Source organism: Salmo salar, chromosome 21, assembly GCF_965601325.2.
Source record: "Salmo salar chromosome 21, fSalSal1, whole genome shotgun sequence".
In the NCBI taxonomy this organism is placed as follows: domain Eukaryota; kingdom Metazoa; phylum Chordata; class Actinopteri; order Salmoniformes; family Salmonidae; genus Salmo; species Salmo salar.
The window spans coordinates 37,546,298-37,567,500 of NC_138311.1; the positions used below are offsets into that span (position 1 = coordinate 37,546,298).

General features: G+C 47.8%; 1 protein-coding gene across 3 annotated transcripts in view; it reads left to right on the top strand.

Moving 5' to 3' along the window:
- Positions 1-3,766: 3,766 nt before the first annotated feature.
- LOC106582285 (KAT8 regulatory NSL complex subunit 1-like) overlaps positions 3,767-21,203 on the top strand; it is a 32,621-nt gene continuing 15,184 nt past the window's right edge. Inside the window, exons 1-8 of one of the 3 annotated variants that reach the window (XM_082967151.1) lie at positions 3,767-3,999; positions 4,400-5,540; positions 9,386-9,521; positions 9,760-9,936; positions 11,966-12,078; positions 15,054-15,208; positions 15,368-15,399; positions 16,621-16,759. In XM_082967151.1, coding sequence (XP_082823277.1) covers positions 4,462-5,540; positions 9,386-9,521; positions 9,760-9,936; positions 11,966-12,078; positions 15,054-15,208; positions 15,368-15,399; positions 16,621-16,759 — 1,831 coding nt within the window. In that variant the 5' untranslated portion in view covers positions 3,767-3,999; positions 4,400-4,461. Of the gene's footprint in view, positions 4,000-4,399; positions 5,541-9,385; positions 9,522-9,759; positions 9,937-11,965; positions 12,079-15,053; positions 15,232-15,367; positions 15,400-16,620; positions 16,760-21,203 lie in introns of all 3 variants that reach the window. The other 2 variants (XM_082967152.1, XM_082967153.1) reach the window with 2 other exon arrangements.

The following is a 21,203-nucleotide window of genomic DNA, read 5'->3' on the forward strand; positions in this document are numbered from 1 at the left end:
TTACATAAGTATTCAGACCCTTTGCTATGAGACTCGAAATTGAGCTCAGGTGCATCCTGTTCCCATTCATCATCCTTCTACAACTTGATTGGAATCCACCTCTGGTAAATTCAATTGATTGGACATGATTTGGAAAGCCAAGCAGCTTGGTGAGAAGGTGACAACAGTTGGTGTGATTATTCGCAAATGGAAGAAACACAAAAGAACTGTCAATCTCCCTCGGACTGGGGCCCCATGCAAGATCTCACCTCGTGGAGTTGCAATGATCATGAGAACGGTGAGGAATCAGCCCAGAACTACACAGGAGGATCTTGTCAATGATCTCAAGGCATGTAAATAAATGTAACTAGTCACCAAGAAAACAATTGGTAACACACTACGCCGTGAAGGACTGAAATCCTGCAGCGCCCGCAAGGTCCCCCTGCTCAAGAAAGCACATATTCATGCCCGTCTGAAGTTTGCCAATGAACATGTGAATGGTTCAGAGGACAACTGGGTGAAAATGTTGTGGTCAGATGAGACAAAAATGGAGCTCTTTGGCATCAACTCAACTCGCCGTGTTTGGAGGAGGAATGCTGCCTATGACCCCAAGAACACCATCCCCACCGTCAACCATGGAGGTGGAAACATTATGTTTTGGGGGTGTTTTTCTACTAAGGGGACAGGACAACTTCACCGCATCAAAGGGACGAGGGACGGGGCCATGTACCGTCAAATCTTGGGTGAGAACCTCCTTCCCTTAGCCAGGGCATTGAAAATGGGTCGTGGATGGGTATTCCAGCATGACAATGACCCAAAACACACGGCCAAGGCAACAAAGGAGTGGCTCAAGAAGAAGCACATTAAGGTCCTGGAGTGGCCTAGCCATTCTCCAGACCATAATCCCACAGAAAATCTGTGGAGGGAGCTGAAGGTTCGAGTTGCCAAACGTCAGCCTCGAAACCTTAATGACTTGGAGAAGATCTGCAAAGAGGAGTGGGACAAAATCCCTCCTGAGATGTGTGCAAACCTGGTGGCCAACTACAAGAAACGTCTGACCTCTGTGATTGCCAACAAGGGTTTTGCCACCAAGTACTAAATCATGTTTTGCAGAGGGGTCAAATACTTATTTCCTTCATTAAAATGCAAATCAGTTTATAACATTTTTGACGTGTTATTCTGGATTTTTTTGTTGTTATTCTGTCTCTCACTGTTGAAATAAACCTACTATTAAAATGATAGACTGATCATTTCTTTGTCAGTAGGCAAACTTACAAAATCAACAGGGGATGAAATATTTTTTTCCCTCACTGTATTTGGTCTTATGGAACCAAGATTGAACTTTTTGGTCTGAATGTCAATCGTCACGTCTGTCGGAAACCTGGCACCATCCCTACGGTGAAGTAAATGTGAAGCATGGGGGGGGCAGCATCATGCTTGGGGATGTTTTTCAGGGACTGGGAGACTAGTCAGGATCGAGGGAAATATAAACGGAGCAAAGTACAGAGAGATCCTTGATGAAAACCTGCTCCAGAGCACTCAGGACCTCAGACTGGGGCGAAGGTTCACTTTCCAACAGGACAACGACCCTAAGCACACAGCCAAGACAAAGCAGGAGTGGATTTGGGACAAGTCTCCGAATGCCCTTGAGTGGCCCAGCCAGAGCCCAGACTTGAACCCAATTGAACATCTCTGGAGAAACCTGAAAATAGCTGTGCAGCTACACTCTCCATCCAACCTGACAGAGCTTGAGAGGATCTGCAGAGAATAATGGTAGAAACTCCCCAAATACATGTGTGCCAAGCTTGTAGCGTCATACCCAAGAAAACTCGAGGCTGTAATTGCTGCCAAAGGTGCTTCAACAAAGTACTGAGTAAAGGGTCTGAACACTTATGTAAATGTGAGAAAAAAAATCGAAATACCGGTGTTTGCTTTGTCATTATGGGGTGTTGTGTGTAGATTGATGGGGGGGGAAAACGATTTAATCAATTATGGAATAAGGCTGTAATATGGAAAAAGTCAAGGGGTCTGAATACTTTGAGTGCACTGTATGTACCTTGAACATGTTTTCATACCTCAGACCTGTGATATTCCTTTTAGTTTTCTCATCTTTATCATTCTTCTGTGGTGTCAGTTTAAGGTAAGACCCAGATGCAGACCGTGTCGAAGTAACAATGCTTATTACAGCAGAGGCAAAGGTACAGGACGGCAGGCAGGCTCAGGGTTAGGCAGAGTGGTCGGGCGGGTTCAGGGTCAGGTCAGGATGGGCAAGGGTCAAAAACTGGGAGGGCGAGAAAAAGAGAGGCTGGGAAAAGACATGAGCTGACAGGACAAATGCTGGTAAGCTTGACAAACAAGACAAACTGGCAACAGACAAACAGAAAACACAGGTATAAGTGCACAGGGGATGATGGGGAAGATGGGCGATACCTGGAGGGGGGTGGAGACAAGCACAAAGACAGGTGAAACAGATCAGGGTGTGTGACATGTGGACTATGATATGAGCATAGATTTTACTTAAACAAATATAATCTGTTTAGCAATTATGAAGATAACCATGCATTTTCTTGCTGTAAATTGACCTATATATTCATATATTATACATGATTGTGTGTTTGATTATAAATGTTAACTTGTTAAAAAATACTTGTATGAAATGTGTGACTTTTATTGTGGAAATTGTGCTTATGGTTGATTTGTAACAAATGTATCTTAAAAACCTTTGTGAAAAGAAGTATGACTTTGTGTGCCCAATAAATAAATAATATAGAAGAGAGCTATGTTGCCAGGGGTGTAATCATTAGTCCAACCAGTTGCAAAACTGAACATTTTGCAACTAAAACGAGAGTTTCTATTGGACAAATTCAGGTAGGTCACTAGGTCCCTCTCTGTTTCATTCCGTTTGCTTCCGTTTAAGAAACGTTTCGCAACAGAATCAGTGTAATGAATACACCCCTGTATTTTCATTTTGGGCTGATGGAGACTTCAGGCAAACAATAGATCTTAGTGACATGGAGAACTATACAGTAGGTCTATTTGCTTTTGTGTTAAACAGCGCATAAAGGCGTTTCCACCGCCATTTCTCGCATAAAAGATCCCACCATGTCGAACAAACAAATTATCTGTCTGCATTTCCTTTTTCGTCATGATTTTTTTTTGTTACATGGAATGATTTTAAAACTGTGGATGATTAGAGCAGGGTTTTTTTTCTGGATCGAAAGGGGGCCTAGGTGCATGCACAATTCTGTCTTGGCCCTGGGCAAGAACATTTGAGGCCCTCTAGAAAATGTTGCAGTTTTAATGCCAATTTCCAGTAATTCTGTACATTTGCAATAGAGCTGAGAGAGAATTTTGGCAGTTTTCACGTTCATTTCCCCCAATTCTACAGATTTTGACATGGCTAATGCTGTGTTCTAATGCTCAAGCATAACAAAATCATTGGGGGAATGATTGTCTAGCTTTTATTTTGGTGATTTTAATTTCTCTTATTATTATAAGCTATTATTTAAACAATATATAGGACCATGATATTTTCTACACTCAAAATAAGTCACCTCGTGACCCACCTGGACCCCTGCAACGACCCACAAGTGTGTCCCGACCCACAGTTTGGAAACCACTGGGCTAGGCTATGAAAGAATCGAGGATTTGAAGAGAAATAGTTATTTATTGCTTCTAGTTTTCATATGACTGAATATTATTGGTCCTGAATGGAACTGCATTTGCATAGACTTGCCCCCACGTAGGAATCCACGCCCCCCAACACTCACTCAAAGCTCCTCGACGCGTACAGTCATTGCGTCAAACGCAGAGCAGCAGCAGCCGTCGCCGTTGTTCTATGGCAGTTGGAAATAAATAGGACCACGGAGAAGGGACTGTCAAACGAAAGATCTTCTGATAAACTGTCTAGCCTGACTGTTGCGGTTAACATGTCAAATGAGGGAAAGGCTTTCCTTTTCACGACATAATTCAAGGCTTCAAGAATAAGATTTTCGTGGACCCTGTCAATTTTCATTCAAGGTGAATAGCAAAAAGATGGTCGATACGTTATTTTCAACTTGACGTTCCGTGTCCGTTTGTGTGTTCCAGGAAGCTTTCAAGCTGATTAAGGTGTTTGATTTATGCTAGCAAACGGTCTTGTTAGTAAGTCGAGTAGGTTTGATGTCTCTGACTGCAGTTAGACAATTATAAATATCAGCACAGGTCCCACCTCGTCAGTTCATTGACTTGTTTGAGCCATCCAGGATGATAGCTAGCTAACGTTAATGGTTAAGACTTCCATCTTTATCACTATAGCTAAGCTAATGTGCCTAGCTACTGTCTGGATGTTTTCCTACCCATAATTTGCAGTTTTTAGTATTTCCAGTTTATTTTCAGCTTGGTGGATGAAGTGCTGACAGGGTTTTATTTGTTGGTCTAGGAGGCAGATCTGGCATCCTCTGGTGTGACAGTGAACAACAGTGACATCATTGGTTGGAGGGAATGGCCCCAGCCCTGACCAAGCTCTCCAAAGACGTCCACGGAATGCACCTGGCGTCCAGCAACATGGATGCAGATGGGGCAATGCTCAATATGGAGTGTGATCCTCAGTTGAAACTGATGGAGGACAGCTATGCTCAGAGGGTGTGGCTCAACCTCTCCTCTCTGCCCTTTCTGGACACTTGTTGCTCAAGCAAGAGTCCCCTTGACTTTCCCGATTCGCTCCTGTCCCCTCTGCTACAGGCCTCGGCTGGCCAGTACAAAACGATGCTTCTCTCCAACCCTGGTTCCCTGCTCGGCTTCCTGTCTCTCAACAAAAACCTGAAGCATTCCCTGGCTGCCTGTCCAGGTGCACAAGACATGTATTTGGTTCCTGGCCCTGAACACAATAGCCAAGTTGTGGCTCAGCAGCAACAGCAGTGTCAACACAGTGGCCATGGACCAGATGGCTATGATATCCCCCAGTCCCCTTCAAAATTCTGCCAGGGAGATCTCATGTCCCAGTATAACCCTGCTGTCCCCACACCCCTCATTGAGAGGCAGGAGGAGGGGGGCTCCAGCAGCACAGACACAGCTCCAGCACAGCTGTGGGCCAGGGGAGCTAGGAGCCATGGCCTGGAGCAGCCTGTGACTGCACTGGTAGAGGAGGCATTGAGAGAGCAGACCCACTGGCATCTCTCCCAACAAATGTCTCAGTTAGGACGGGCTGGGCGGCTCCAGAAGAGACTTCAAGCTCTACTAGGGGACCACGCCTCTCGCCACTGCAGCCTCCAGCTGGAGGGTCTGAAGGGGAGTCAGGGCAGGGAGACCCCAGGTCCCCCCTCACCCCCTGCAAACACCAAGCCCTTTGATCCAGCCATGGGGCAGAGACAGACAGGTACACTGAGCCGCAGGACCCAGGGCCGTGCCCTACTGCAGACCTCCTTACCGCCATCCCCCTCCACAGACATCCAGGAGTTTACGCGCTATGCCCAGGCCGTGCTGCGCGGGGTTCAGGAGGCTGTAGACTCTGATGCCACAGAGAGCAGCTCAGATGAAGAGTTGGAGCCTGAGCAGAAATGGGGGACCACATCTCAACCAATGTGAGTACAGACATTCTGGTAATGTGCTGTAATTATGTTGTAGACCTGTTAATTACTTATGAGAAACAGAAAGTCTGTTAAGTTGAATAAAAATAGTGGAGAATTTTATTTCATGCTTGACTGGGATGCAAAAACATTGTAGTCCTAACTGTATGCAACAGGAACACAGCATTTTCAGAGTTAACTATGTTTCTGGAGGAGTTTTGTTAAAAGCTGTTAGCTGAACCTGTAGCTTTGTTTGAGCTTGGGTCTGTTTCTCATATTTCGGGCATATTTTAAAGAGCTGTGGTGTTTTCCTGGTTACCACAGTGGGTTATCACAGCTAAATAAACAGGGTTAAGGGCAGAGGTAGGCTATGGGAAACACATGCCATTTGTGTGGCAGTGAGTGAATTATACATGGAAAAACACAGACCTTACACTTGAAATTACATTTCACTTGACAGCATTCAATGCACAAAACCGTCTGTTAACGTCATATAACCTCTTTAGTTTGCGGCAGAGGCAGCAGATTCCTCCACTATTCACCTGGCCCTCTACTGCAGTACGAACAGAACAGACCCTTTCCTCTCCTAACCCACATCCAGGCCAGGTACATACATAAACACAGACTTTGTAAGGCCATATATCCACCCCCACACACTGCCTCGGTGGAAGAGCCCTTTGAGTCCTCCTCTGAAGTCTGTGTGACCCAGATCATGAGATGAGGAAAGTGTTTAGGGCTAAATTAAGCGGATGTAATAATGGTTCTGCTATGGTGTGTCTCTCTGCCTAGGTAGGAGTAACAGCTCTCTGAGACTCTCACACTGTGATCACGCCAGGTTTCTTAACATTTGAATCATCCAGCATTTCGGAAGGTTTCATGTTTCTCATTATAGTTTGGTGGGAGGTTTGAACTTTTAAGTAGCAAAGAGGAGCCGGTTTGTCTTTTAGTTCCAGGCAGGCAGCACATCGCCAGGTAACCTGCTCTCCCTGTCTGGAATGTAGTGACTGAAGAAGGAGACAGGGTTTGCATGGGTTGGAAGGGACCAAAGGGGAATGTGGAGGGGATGCCTTTGTGATTCCCTGTCTAATAAACGGGGGGTGGATGAGAAAGAGTTACAGGTTTATGAGCTCTGGGAACAGGAACAGGGGAGAAGTGGGGAAGAGATGGAAGGGGGGTTGATGATTTGTTTGGCAGGGTGGAGGGGTGGTTTGGGTCTGGCATCATCCTGGCAGCAGCAGTCTTGTCTTTGTTGCAGCCCCTGTCTCCTGCTGGGTAGAACACAGAACGGTTCCAAGTCTATTCTATTCATTCAATTTCTATGGGGTAGAATGGTCTGTCTCTGTGGCCTTTCATTAGCTCCTTCATGGGGAGAGGTTATGGCATGCACCTCCCCAGGGAATATCTCCTCCGAGACTGGATGGGCCATTTTTGGCCCCTCTTCCTGCAAAATGTGATAACAATGGTTATAAGGTTAAAATTGGGAAGTCAAACACTTGATTTCTGTCCTCTTTCAGTTTCACTCACATATGTTCATAATTTGATGTGGGAGTTACTGTGGCGGACTAGGATAATTATTTGAAAGTGAAATGAGCGGTACACCTTGTAAACCAGGTATGGGCAACTTTGATGGGAGTGGGGGCCACAAAAATCTGAACTCATGGCTGCAGTGGCTTGCGGGTCTGTGTACCCACATCCACACCCAAACATACAGTCAGAGCTTCCTCTAGCCTTTTGGGGGCCCGAAGCAACATTTCCTGCAATTCTAAAAAATGTTCTATAGGGTGGAGAGAAATGTTTGCAGTCACTCTGAGAGAGTGACAAACAAAATCAATGGTGGCCAACTCGGTCAATAATTGGAACATGATTACTGTAAGTTTAGGTAGCTGGCCACTAGAGCAGATAAAAAAAAAAATAATAATGTTATTAATGACAATTTGCGGGTACTATTTAATGAAGCTGCCAGTTGAGGACTTGTCTGTTTCTCAAACTAGACACTCTAATGTACTTGTTGTCCTCAGTGTGTGTGCTGGGGCCTCCCACTCCTCTTTCTATTCTGGTTAGAGCCAGTTTGCGCTGTTCTGTGAAGGGAGTAGTACACAGCATTGTACCAGATCTTCAGTTTCTTGGCAATTTCTCGCATGGAATAGCCTTAATTTCTCAGAACAAGAATAGACTGACGAGTTTCAGAAAAAAGGGCTTTGTTCCTGGCCATTTTGAGCCTGTAATCGAAACCACAAATCCTGATGCTCCAGATACTCAACTAGTCTGAAGAAGGCCAGTTTTATTGCTTCTTTAATCAGATCAACAGTTTTCCGCTGTGCCAACATAATTGCAAAAGTGTTTTCTAATGATCAATTAGCCAATTAAAATTATAAACTTGGATTAGCTAACACAATGTGCCATTGGAACACAGGAGTGATGGTTGCTGATAATGGGCCTCTGTACGCCTATGTGGATATTCCATTAAAAATCAGCCGTTTCCAGCTACAATAGTAATTTACAACATTAATAATGTCTACACTGTATTTCTGATCAAGTTGATGTTATTTTAATGGACATTTCTAAGTGACCCCAAACTTTTGAATGGAAGTGTATATTATTTAAAATAATAATTTTGGGGGGATTGATCTACAGGCCATCCCAGCTGTAAGCTTTACTTTATGCCCAGACCTACAACTAGAGAAATAAGTGTTTAAGACAGCAGAGCTTAGTTAATACAGACAGGCTGGCTTTTTCCTCAGTTGGGATCAGGGCTGAAAACAACCTGTGTATAACTGCAAGAGTAAAGAAATGCACCAGCAGTATAGAACAGCTCCAGTGCCACTGTGTATTTATCTTTGTTGAGCTGGCCTGGCAGAGAGTGGATGGGGGGTGTTCCATTGGGCGGCAGCAGTGTCTCTGGAGAATGGAGATAATGCCCAGGTCCTGTGGGCTGTTTGTTTATGTTGCAACCCGAGAGGGAGGGAGGAAGTGCCTCTCCTCTCCTCTGAGACTGCTTGACTGGGGATGGGGGTAGCAGCTTTTTACACTTTTACGGTGTGGATACGTTTCACCACCTAGCCTATAACTCAGGATGTCAAAAGTCATTTTGTCACTTTCCTTATTGTAAAATGAAACCAAACGTGAAGCGGTCTTAGTGTGAGAGGCTACTGTGTTACAGCATTGGGCCTGTGTTTGTTCGTGTGGGGGTCTATTTATGTCTATGCCTCACCAGTCACCAGCCGACCCAGCCGGTCTGATGGAAAAACGTTCCCTTTAGTTGTCCACTCTGTTTAAGTGGCTTGCTCCTGGCATTCCCAGGGTCGCTACATAGAGCCATGGTAACTAACCTAACTGGACTGTGGAACTGCCTGCCAGAAACCAACGTCTAACCAGGCACTACAGTAATAGTGGAACGCAGTCAGAAGCTCCATGGAAACCTACACAGTTTTGTAATGATTTATTTGTGGCCTAGATATACTTTATACTCATCTCAACAGAATAAGAATAAAGCCCCCTCATCTGCCGTATAATAAGAAAAAGCTGATTTGCAAAAGTATCATTTTCATCTGGTGCTTTAAAATGTAGGTCATAGTGTAGGCTATTTGTTGACGGTACTGCGTTAATATGAAGCATATGTCCTCAGCCTCTGTACTCTTGTTGTGCTGGGCTATCTATGTTATAAAGGTCAGTAAACCTACACACACTCCAACCGTTCAACCTGTTTCAAGGAAAAGGTTGTCTTTTTAATAGATGGGGGGGGGGGGGGGGAGGATACAAAACCTACAGAAATTATGAATCTAGAAAAATATGGAATTGTTTGTCTGGTCATAGGCTCTTTCTACCTCTCTCTTTGTGTCTGTCTGTGTGTCCCTCTCCAGTAGGTGTGAGTGGAGGTGGCAGAGGGGGAGGGCTGAGGTGGGCAGCGGGTGGACCTGGCTACAGCTGCATGTGGCAGAGCTTGAGGGACGCATCCATCAACTGGGGGACCTGCACAAACAGATCACCTCCACCAAGGTAAGGCCCAGTTCCATCGGCCCCTAGTGAATAGGCCCCCTCCTCCTGCTGTCTCCAGACAGCTCTAAACACCATGACCTCCCTCACGACCTTTCCTATGATCATGTGTGAATCAGTGGTGGCCGGTGGCACTTCATCGGCTTATAGTAATGGCTGGAATGGTTTCAAGCACATGGTTTGCATAAGCCATATGAGCCGTCCTCTTGTGGCGTTGATAGTAGTGTGTTTGTGGTCCCAGGGGGGTGTGGTCTTGGCGGATTCCCAGCCGATGACAGACGGGCAGATTCAGCAGACGTTACTAACGGAGACGGCAGGGCTGCCGTTCACATCGAGGGGCAGTGCTAGAGACCCTCCCTCCGACACGGAGAACGAACCCAGCAGCCCCACACGCCTCCTCAGGAACATACAGAGACAGGTACATTTTAACTTTTTATTTAACCTTTGCTTCGACAGTAACATTGAGACCTAAACTTAGCAAAAAAAAGAAAGGTCCTCTCACTGTCAATTGCTTTTATTTTCAGCAAACTTAACATGTGTAAATATTTGTATGAACATAACAAGATTCAACAACTGAGACATAAACTGAACAAATTCCACAGACGTGTGACTAACAGAAATGGAATAATGTGTCCCTGAACAAAGGGGGGTCAAAATCAAAAGTAACAGACAGTATCTGGTGTGGCCACCAGCTGCATTAAGTACTGCAGTGCATCTCCTCCTCATGGACTGTACCAGATTTGCCAGTTCTTGCTGTGAGATGTTACCCCACTCTTCCACCAAAGCACCTGCAAGTTCCCGGACATTTCTGGGGGGAGTGGCCCTAACCCTCACCCTCTGATCCAACAGGTCCCAGATGTGCTTAACGGGATTGAGATCCGGGCTCTTTGCTGGCCATTCCTGTCTTGCAGGAAATCACACACAGAACGAGCAGTATGGCTGGTGGCATTGTCATGCTGGAGGGTCATGTCAGGATGAGCCTGCAGGAAGGGTACCACATGAGGGAGAAGGATGTCTTCCCTGTAACGCACAGTGTTGAGATTGCCTGCAATGACAACAAGCTCAGTCCGATGATGCTGTGACACACCGCCCCAGACCATGACAGACCCTCCACCTCCAAATCGATCCCGCTCCAGAGTACAGGCCTCGGTGTAACGCTCATTCATTCGACGATAAACACGAATCCGACCATCACCCCTGGTGAGACAAAACCGCGACTCTTCAGTGAAGAGCACTTTTTGCCAGTCCTGTCTGGTCCAGCGACAGTGGGTTGGTTCCCATAGGCGACGTTGTTGCCGGAGATGTCTGGTGGGGACCTGCCTTACAACAGGCCTACAAGCCCTCAGTCCAGCCTCTCTCAGCCTATTGCGGACAGTCTGAGCACTGATGGAGGGATTGTGTGTTCCTGGTGTCACTCGGGCAGTTGTTGTTGCCATCCTGTACCTGTCCCGCAGGTGTGATGTTCAGATGTACTGATCCTGTGCAGGTGTTGTTACACGTGGTCTGCCACTATGAGGACGATCAGCTGTCCATCCTGTCTCCCTGTAGCGCTGTCTTCGGCGTCTCACAGTACGGACATTGCAATTTATTGCCCTGGCCACATCTGCAGTCCTCATGCCTCCTTGTAGCATGCCTAAGGCACGTTCACGCAGATGAGCAGGGATCCTGGGCATCTTTCTTTTGGTGTTTTTCAGAGTCAGTAGAAAGGCCTCTTTAGTGTCATAACTTTTCATAACTGTGACCTTAATTTCCTACCGTCTGTAAGCTGTTAGTGTCTTAACGACCGTTCCACAGGTGCTGCATGTTCATGAATTGTTTATGGTTCAATGAACAAGCATGGGAAAAATTGTTTAAACCCTTTACAATGAAGATCTGTGAAGTTATTTGGATTTTTCCGAATTATCTTGAAAGACAAGGTCCTGAAAAAGGGCCGTTTCTTTTTTTGTTGAGTTTCGGTCTCTTTTTCAAATGAGCCCTGTAAGGGTCCAATGATATATGTAATGATTTAGCATTAGTTATGTCACAGAGATCAGAGGGCTTTTTAACCCAGCAAATCATCAAAACAAAAATGTTGATAGGTCAAAAGGACCAAAGCAGCCGTTACTGCTATTTCCTGGTTTAGTGGTTAATCACACACAGCAATCTGTGAGAGTCTAGCCCTGCTGCTGTTGATAGGACAGCTCCACTCCCAGTACATCTCTGGTTTTTATGTAGGGGGAAGTCTGGTTGTAGTGCTGCTGGCCTTTGTCTTCTTGACTCTAAGGGGTTGTGACAGGACATTCTCCAACCAGAAAGCCTCACTTCACATTAGATTACAGGTCTGGGGAGTCGGGACTTAGCCCCCCACTTGCTAAGCAGTATGGTAGCTATGTAGACCTATAGGCCTATATGGTTCACTTCAGTAGATACTGTATATACTGGATGATCTGTTGTCCTTGTCCCCACAGAGTGCCCAGCTGAGCCAGATCGTCAACAGCCTGATGCCTCCTCTGAACCTCTCTCCTTCCTCCTCTCCCATCTCCTGCAGGTGGAAAGGACAGAACAAGAGAGTCTTCAGCAGGTAGACCCAATAAGCCCCACCAGCCCACAATGTCATTTCCTGCGCAGTTTAGTTTATTAGGATCCCCATTAGTTGTTGCTCATGCAGCAGCTACTCTTCCTGGGTTCCAGTACCTATGGTAGTTGCGTGACCAGCCCAGCCAGTACAGTACAGCTCGGTTTGGCCCGGTAGTGTGAAAAAGGTAATGGTGACCTTGACCCAGGATCATGTCAGAAACAGATATTCCAACAGTTTTCTGTAATTAATCGGCTACACTTTGCTAATGACGGTGCAATACTGTGCAGCTGTATTCATCGACCTGGCCAAGGCTTTCGACTCTGTCAATCACCACATTCTTATCGGCAGACTCAACAGCCTTGGTTTCTCAAATGACTGCCTCGCCTGGTTCACCAACTACTTCTCCGATAGAGTTCAAAGTGTCAAATCGGAGGGCCTGTTGTCCGGACCTCTGGCAGTCTCTATGGGGGTGCCACAGGGTTCAATCCTCGGGCCGCCTCTTTTCTCTGTATACATCAATGATGTCGCTCTTGCTGCTGGTGATGCTCTGATCCACCTCTACACAGACGACACCATTCTGTATACTTCTGGCCCTTCTTTGGACACTGTGTTAACTAACCTCCAGACGAGCTTCAATGCCATACAACTCTCCTTCCGTGGCCTCCAACTGCTCTCAAATGCAAGTAAAACTAAATGAATGCTTTCAACTGATCGGTGCCCACACCTGCCTGCCCATCCAGCATCACTACTCTGGACGGTTCTGCCTTAGAATATGTGGACAACTGCAAATACCTAGGTGTCTGGTTAGACTGTAAACTCTCCTTCCAGACTCACATTAAGCATCTCCAATCCAAAATTAAATCTAGAATCGGCATCCTATTTCGCAACAAAGCATCCTTCACTCATGCTGCCAAACATACCCTCGTAAAACTGACTATCCAACCGATCCTTGACTTCGGCGACGTCATTTACAAAATAGCCTCCAACACTACTCAACAAATTGGATGCAGTCTATCACAGTGCCATCCGTTTTGTCACCAAAGCCCCATATACTACCCACCACTGCGACCTGTATGCTATCGTTGGCTGGCCCTCGCTTCATATTCGTCGCCAAACCCGCTGGCTCCAGGTTATCTATAAGTCTTTGCTAGGTAAAGCCCCGCCTTATCTCAGCTCACTGGTCACCGTAGCAGCACCCACCCGTAGCACGTGCTCCAGCAGGTATATTTCACTGGTCACCCCCAAAGCCAATTCCTCCTTTGGCCGCCTTTCCTTCCAGTTCTCTGCTGCCAATGACTGGAACAAACTGCAAAAATCACTGAAGCTGGAGACTCATATCTCCTTCACTAGCTTTAAGCACCAGCTGTCAGAGCAGCTCACAGATCACTGCACCTGTACATAGCTCATCTGTAAATAGCCCATCCAACTACCTCATCCCCATACTGTTATTTTTGCTCCTTTGCACACCAGTATCTCTACTTGCTCACTCATCTTCTGCACATCCATCACTCCAGTGTTTAATTGCTATATTGTAATTATTTCGCCACTATGGCCTATTTATTGCCTTACCTCCCTTGTCCTACCTCATTTGCACACATTGTATATAGTCAATAATACAATAGAACAAGTCTGTTTGTTTATTCCATGTGTAACTCTGTGTTGTTGTTTGTGTCGCACTGCTTTGCTTTATCTTGGCCAGGTCGCAGTTGTAAATGAGAACTTGTTCTCAACTAGCCTACCTGGTTAAATAAAGGTGAAATTAAATAAAAATAAGTATTTTTTTCCTGTAATAATTATAACAACTGCTCCCAGTTCCACTGTTGCTTACCACGTCAGAGGATCAAAGAAAATAGAAATCATGCATAAGCTGTCAATCAAAAGCCAGATCAAATGGTATTCTATAAAGAATAGAAGGACTTTGTGGAATTTCAGTCACTGTTCTGTGGATTACTGAGATGCCAGAAACTAGATCCTGTAGGCAGGGCTGTTTATTTTAATTTAAATGGAAGTGACATTATGGTTCCTGGACAGCCCTGTTTTTAGGCACAACCACTCCCTCTAACAGGCTAGGGTTGTTGTTCTTTGGGTGGTACCAACTACCCTCAAGGGTGCTGTACTGTAGGACTTCACAGAGCTGCTGTTTTTATTTCTGTTACAGGCAGCACAGCAGAGTATGTTTGTCTAGTTTTTATCTAAGAAATGTAAAGCCTGATCCAGAGGACAGGGAGGTGGGGTCTAGGAGGGCCTGGCAGGATAATGAACAAAATCATTTCACTTCCTGTAACCAAGGGAAGCCTATCCCACCAGAGCTGGAAATGACAGGCCCCTAGTGAGTGTTGGACTAGCAATGTTCTAAAGCCAGTGTCTGCTAGTCTAGGTACCAAAAATGGAACCCTATTCCCTACTTTTGACCAGGTCCCATAGGGTAGGAAATATATAGGGTGCCATTTGTGCCGAAGCCCTACTCTACAGCCCAGAGAGGACCTCAGATCTCCTATCCATCACTAGTAATATTAAACATGCTCTAGCTATCCTTAAAATAACTCTTGGAAAGGTTTCACAATGTCCGGCTCTGATTTGGATCAAAGTCATTAAGCTCAGGTTCCTACTTCCTCTTGCCCCCTTTTTACCCTCAATAAAAAGTCTTCACCTGCCCTGTTCTGATTTGACTCCCACGCTGCCATGGATGTCGTAGAATACGGATGATATATGACTGGGACCACTGGGTTGGATTGTTTGTGTTTGAGTTGTTTAAGTGCGTCTGTACACTGACTGTTCAATGTAAAGTCTGGGCAGCTCTCTACCAATAGAACTGTTGCATTTGTGTATTGAGTGAATAAAGTGCTGTGTGTTTTGTGACTTAGGTTGAGTTTCAAATGGCACTCTATTCCTTATAGTGCACTACTTTTGACCAGAGCGCTATGGGTGCCATGCCATTTGGCCCATATACTAAGTATCCCCTCTGTTGTCCCCTGCAGTGGCCTGGTCCTGGGAGGATGTGAAGCCTTCTCCCAGAAGGCACCCAAGAGGAGGAGAGTGAACCGCAGAAGACAACACCTCCTCCAAGTGGACGCCACCTGTGTCTCAGCCCGCACCCGACCCCTGGTGATCTATCACAAACCACCACTCTTCATCAACACCAGCCACAGACAGCAGGTAGAAACCCTCAACACCACCCACACCAGCCACAGACAGCAGGTAGCAACCCTCAACACCACCCACACCAGCCACAGACAGCAGGTAGCAACCCTCAACACCACCCACACCAGCCACAGACAGCAGGTAGCAACCCTCAACACCACCCACACCAGCCACAGACAGCAGGTAGCAACCCTCAACACCACACACACCAGCCACAGACAGCAGGTAGCAACCCTCAACACTACCCACACCAGCCACAGACAGCAGGTAGCAACCCTCAACACCACACACACCAGCCACAGACAGCAGGTAGCAACCCTCAACACTACCCACACCAGCCACAGACAGCAGGTAGCAACCCTCAACACACACACACACACACACCTGCTGCCAATAATGAAATGTCAGATGAAGTATACTACATTTAAAGGATAAGAGAGTAAATCAAGCTGGCCTTATTTGTTTATGCAGAGGGACTCATCTTGACATTTGAGAATGAGTTATAGAAACTCTTGCATATTAGTGTTTTTGTCATGTATGTATAAATAAAAACAGGGATGATATTACCTCTTTGAGAACAAAGGTTTACTAACCTGTGACGTGCTGGCTTATTTAAAGTGGAGTATTAATTGTAGCTGTAGTCTTTGGAAAGGGACCCTGTGCTGAGTCTCATCATGATGCGGTGAAGAGCTCTCTCCAGCAGTTTAACAAAACAGAGTGGACCAGTTCATTTTAATGTGACACCCTCCATGACTGCTATTCTCAACCCTTGATTTTGTCTGTTCTGACCTCTAAATATCAACCTGCTCCTGAGTAGAGCTTCAACCTGCAACACACAGCCCATAAGGCTCTGTTCAAAAGTAGTGCACTATATAGGGAATAGGTTGTCATTTGGAACACATCCAGTCAGTCTATCCATCTCTCCAGTCCTGCTGCTAATCCTCCAGTCTCTACCCACCAAGCCACAAAGGGAGCCAGCCAGGGGCACCTCACTCTGATGTTATTACAGAGGAAGGCAATGTGCCAAGCCTACTGAGATTTTAATGGAGGAAAGAGAAGAAAGCTGTTCACGACTTTAACTAGTTTCATTAGCGTGATTTAGCTGAGCGGCTGGCTGCTCGTCCAGGTCACGGTGACTCACAGCAACCACATAGTAAGGCTACATGTTAGCAGAGCAGAGAAACCAGTCCCATCTCTATGTTTAAACATATACACACATTCCCCTGGGTCCTTTCTTTGCTAATGAGTTTGTGGTGGTCTTTGGTAACTCTCTGATAGCAATGGGCTACTATCTTCAAGAGCTTCAAGATTTGAGTTCATAAAAATGCATTAAATCAGTGGTATCCACACCTGGTCCTGGGGTGTAGAGAGTAAGTTATTCTAGAACCTTTCTCTCTCCTGTAGGACCCACCCTCCCTCTGTCTCACCTGTGCCTCCTGTGATCCCCTGGCACTGTGTTCTGACCCAGCCTGCTCCTCCAGCAGCACCCTGACCTCCAGGACCAGTCACACTATACCACACCCTGCTCTCTGTCTCACCCCAGGTAGGCACATCTCTCACTGTGCTGGACAGACATCATAATACTGTATGTGTTCTTGTGTTAATCTATCTGTACTGTACCACACCCTGTTCTCTCTCACCTCAGGTAGGCGCATCTCTCCTAAAACAGCTATGGAAATATGTCTGCTTGGGTTAACTGATGCCAGTGATTACTTTTGTGTTATAATTACTGTGCTGTTCATCATATTGAGCTGTATGCTTCAACTCTTTTGTCTGGAAATAGCTCTAATATTCTGTTGATGGTAGGTAGATGAGGGTGAAAGGTACCATACAATGCTTTATTGTTCATTTACATTGACCAAGATAGGTGTGAAAATAGAATACAGTACAGTGTATTCTGAGAAATGATTTGACAGTAATTCTCTTTGGCATCTTACTGGGGGACTTTCACAGCAGCATGCTCTGAGTCAGCCAGTCTAATCATTACTCTACTGTTGCTCCTCGCTGCTTGCTCTGTTGGCTGTTCCCTGCAGGGAGGTTAATGATCCTCGCTGGGCAGAAGGGAGGGGTTCTGAGGCAGTGGGCCGTGGCTGGAGCGATGGGCTGGCTAGAGGGGCTGAGGGGTTGGGGTACTGGGCTGTGACTGATGAGGAGAGCACTGGGTCAGTCTTAGAGACGTAACTGGCACTGCTCCAGTCGATTTCCTGTCAACCTGAATATCACCCCATGGACAATGATTGAGCTAAAAACAAACACCCTAAGGAATATTCTGCTGACAATTATTATGTGGAAGATCGCCATTTCTCTTTTTGCCACTCGCTGTGGGTTTGGGTTTCTTTAGCAGTAGGTGAGAAGGGAGGAGATGTTGTGAGAGGGAGATGGTAAGGGAGAGATGTTCGTTTGTGTGTGTGGGGGGGGCGATGTGGTGTGTGTGTGGGGGGGGCGATGTGGTGTGTGTGTGGGGGGGGCGATGTGGTGTGTGTGTGGGGGGGGCGATGTGGTGTGTGTGTGTGGGGGGGGCGATGTGGTGTGTGTGTGTGGGGGGGGCGATGTGGTGTGTGTGTGTGGGGGGGGCGATGTGTGTGTGGGGGGGGGGGGCGATGTGTGTGAGTGGGGGCGGGCGATGTGTGTGGTGTGGGGGGGGGTGGTGGGTGTGTGTGGTGTGGGGGGGGCGGTGTGGGGGGGGGGTGTGGTGTGTGTGTGAGCGAGAGATTGGGCCACGGTGTGTGTGTGTGTGTGTGTGTGTGTGTGTGTGTGTGTGTGTGAGAGAGATTGGGCCACGGTGTGTGTGTGTGTGAGAGAGATTGGGCCACGGTGTGTGTGTGTGTGTGTGTGTGTGTGTGTGTGTGTGAGAGAGAGATTGGGCCACGGCATATGTGTGTGTGTGTGTGTGTGTGTGTGTGTGTGAGAGAGAGATTGGGCCACGGTGTGTGTGTGTGTGTGAGAGAGAGATTGGGCCACGGTGTGTGTGTGTGTGTGTGTGTGAGAGAGAGATTGGGCCACGGTGTGTGTGTGTGTGTGTGTGTGTGTGTGTGTGTGTGTGTGTGTGTGTGTGTGAGAGAGAGAGAGATTGGGCCACGGCGTGTGTGTGTGTGTGAGAGAGAGATTGGGCCACGGCGTGTGTGTGTGTGAGAGAGATTGGGCCACTGCGTGTGTGTGTGTGTGTGAGAGAGAGATTGGGCCACGGCGTGTGTGTGTGAGAGAGATTGGGCCACTGCGTGTGTGTGTGTGTGTGTGTGTGAGAGAGAGAGATTGGGCCACGGCGTGTGTGTGTGTGTGTGTGTGTGAGAGAGAGAGATTGGGCCACGGCGTGTGTGTGTGTGTGTGTGTGTGAGAGAGAGAGATTGGGCCACGGCGTGTGTGTGTGTGTGTGAGAGAGAGAGATTGGGCCACGGCGTGTGTGTGTGTGAGTGTGTGTGTGTGAGAGAGAGAGATTGGGCCACGGCGTGTGTGTGTGTGTGAGAGAGAGAGATTGGGCCACGGGGCGTGTGTGTGTGTGTGTGTGTGTGAGAGAGAGAGATTGGGCCACGGGGCGTGTGTGTGTGTGAGAGAGAGAGATTGGGGCGTGTGTGTGTGTGTGTGTGTGTGTGTGTGTGTGTGAGAGAGATTGGGCCACGGCGTGTGTGTGTGTGTGAGAGATTGGGCCACGGGGCGTGTGTGTGTGTGTGTGTGTGTGAGAGAGAGAGATTGGGCCACGGTGTGTGTGTGTGTGTGTGTGAGAGAGAGATTGGGCCACGGCGTGTGTGTGTGTGTGAGAGAGAGAGATTGGGCCACGGCGTGTGTGTGTGTGTGAGAGAGAGAGATTGGGCCACGGGGCGTGTGTGTGTGTGTGTGTGTGTGTGAGAGAGAGATTGGGGCGTGTGTGTGTGTGTGTGTGTGTGTGTGTGTGTGTGTGTGTGTGTGTGTGTGTGTGTGTGTGTGTGTGTGTGTGTGTGTGTGTGTGTGTGTGTGTATGTGAGAGAGAGCGATTGGGCCACGGTGTGTGTGTGTGTGCGTGAGAGAGAGCGATTGGGCCACGGTGTGTGTGTGTGTGAGAGAGAGAGATTGGGCCACGGTGTGTGTGTGTGAGAGAGAGAGATTGGGCCACGGTGTGTGTGAGAGAGAGAGATTGGGCCACGGTGTGTGTGAGAGAGAGAGATTGGGCCACGGTGTGTGTGTGTGTGTGTGTGTGAGAGAGAGAGATTGGGCCACGGTGTGTGTGAGAGAGAGAGATTGGGCCACGGTGTGTGTGTGTGTGTGTGTGTGAGAGAGAGAGATTGGGCCACGGTGTGTGTGTGTGTGTGTGTGTGAGAGAGAGAGAGAGAGAGAGAGAGAGAGAGAGATTGGGCCACGGTGTGTGTGTGTGAGAGAGAGAGATTGGGCCACGGTGTGTGTGTGTGAGAGAGAGAGATTGGGCCTGTGTGTGTGTGTGTGTGTGTGTGTGTGTGTGTGTGTGTGTGTGTGTGTGTGTGTGTGTGTGTGTGAGAGAGAGAGAGAGATTGTGCCACGGTGTGTGTGTGTGTGTGTGTGAGAGAGAGAGAGAGATTGGGCCACGGTGTGTGTGTGTGTGTGTGTGTGTGTGTGTGTGTGTGTGTGTGTGTGTGAGAGAGAGATTGGGCCACAGTGTGTGTGTGTGTGAGAGAGAGATTGGGCCACGGTGTGTGTGTGTGTGAGAGAGAGAGATTGGGCCACGGTGTGTGTGTGTGTGTGTGTGAGAGAGAGATTGGGCCACGGTGTGTGTGTGTGTGTGTGAGAGAGAGATTGGGCCACGGTGTGTGTGTGAGAGAGAGAGATTGGGGCACGGTGTGTGTGAGAGAGAGAGAGATTGGGGCACGGTGTGTGTGTGAGAGAGAGAGATTGGGGCACGGTGTGTGTGAGAGAGAGATTGGGCTACGGTGTGTGTGTGTGTGTGAGAGAGAGATTGGGGCACGGTGTGTGTGAGAGAGAGAGAGATTGGGCCACGGTGTGTGTGTGTGAGAGAGAGAGAGTGGGCCACGGTGTGTGTGTGTGTGTGAGAGAGAGATTGGGCCACGGTGTGTGTGTGTGTGTGAGAGAGAGATTGGGCCACGGTGTGTGTGTGTGTGTGAGAGAGAGATTGGGCCACGGTGTGTGTGTGTGTGTGTGTGAGAGAGAGATTGGGCCACGGTGTGTGTGTGTGTGTGTGAGAGAGAGATTGGGCCACGGTGTGTGTGTGTGTGTGTGTGAGAGAGAGATTGGGCCACGGTGTGTGTGTGTGTGTGTGTGAGAGAGAGATTGGGCCACGGTGTGTGTGTGTGTGTGAGAGAGAGATTGGGCCACGGTGTGTGTGTGTGTGTGTGTGAGAGAGAGATTGGGCCACGGTGTGTGTGAGAGAGAGATTGGGCCACGGTGTGTGTGAGAGAGAGATTGGGCCACGGTGTGTGTGTGTGTGTGTGTGTGTGAGAGAGAGATTGGGCCACGGTGTGTGTGTGTGTGTGTGAGAGAGAGATTGGGCCACGGTGTGTGTGTGAGAGAGAGATTGGGCCACGGTGTGTGTGTGTGTGTGTGTGTGAGAGAGAGATTGGGCCACGGTGTGTGTGAGAGAGAGAGAGAGAGATTGGGCCACGGTGTGTGTGTGAGAGAGAGAGAGAGATTGGGCCACGGTGTGTGTGTGAGAGAGAGAGAGAGATTGGGCCACGGTGTGTGTGTGAGAGAGAGAGAGTGATTGGGCGTGTGTGTGTGTGTGTGTGTGTGTGAGAGAGAGAGATTGGGGCGTGTGTGTGTGTGTGTGTGTGTGTGTGTGTGTGTGTGTGTGAGAGAGAGAGATTGGGGCACGGTGTGTGTGTGAGAGAGAGAGATTGGGGCACGGTGTGTGTGAGAGAGAGATTGGGCTACGGTGTGTGTGTGTGTGTGAGAGAGAGATTGGGGCACGGTGTGTGTGAGAGAGAGAGAGATTGGGCCACGGTGTGTGTGTGTGAGAGAGAGAGAGTGGGCCACGGTGTGTGTGTGTGAGAGAGAGATTGGGCCACGGTGTGTGTGTGTGTGTGAGA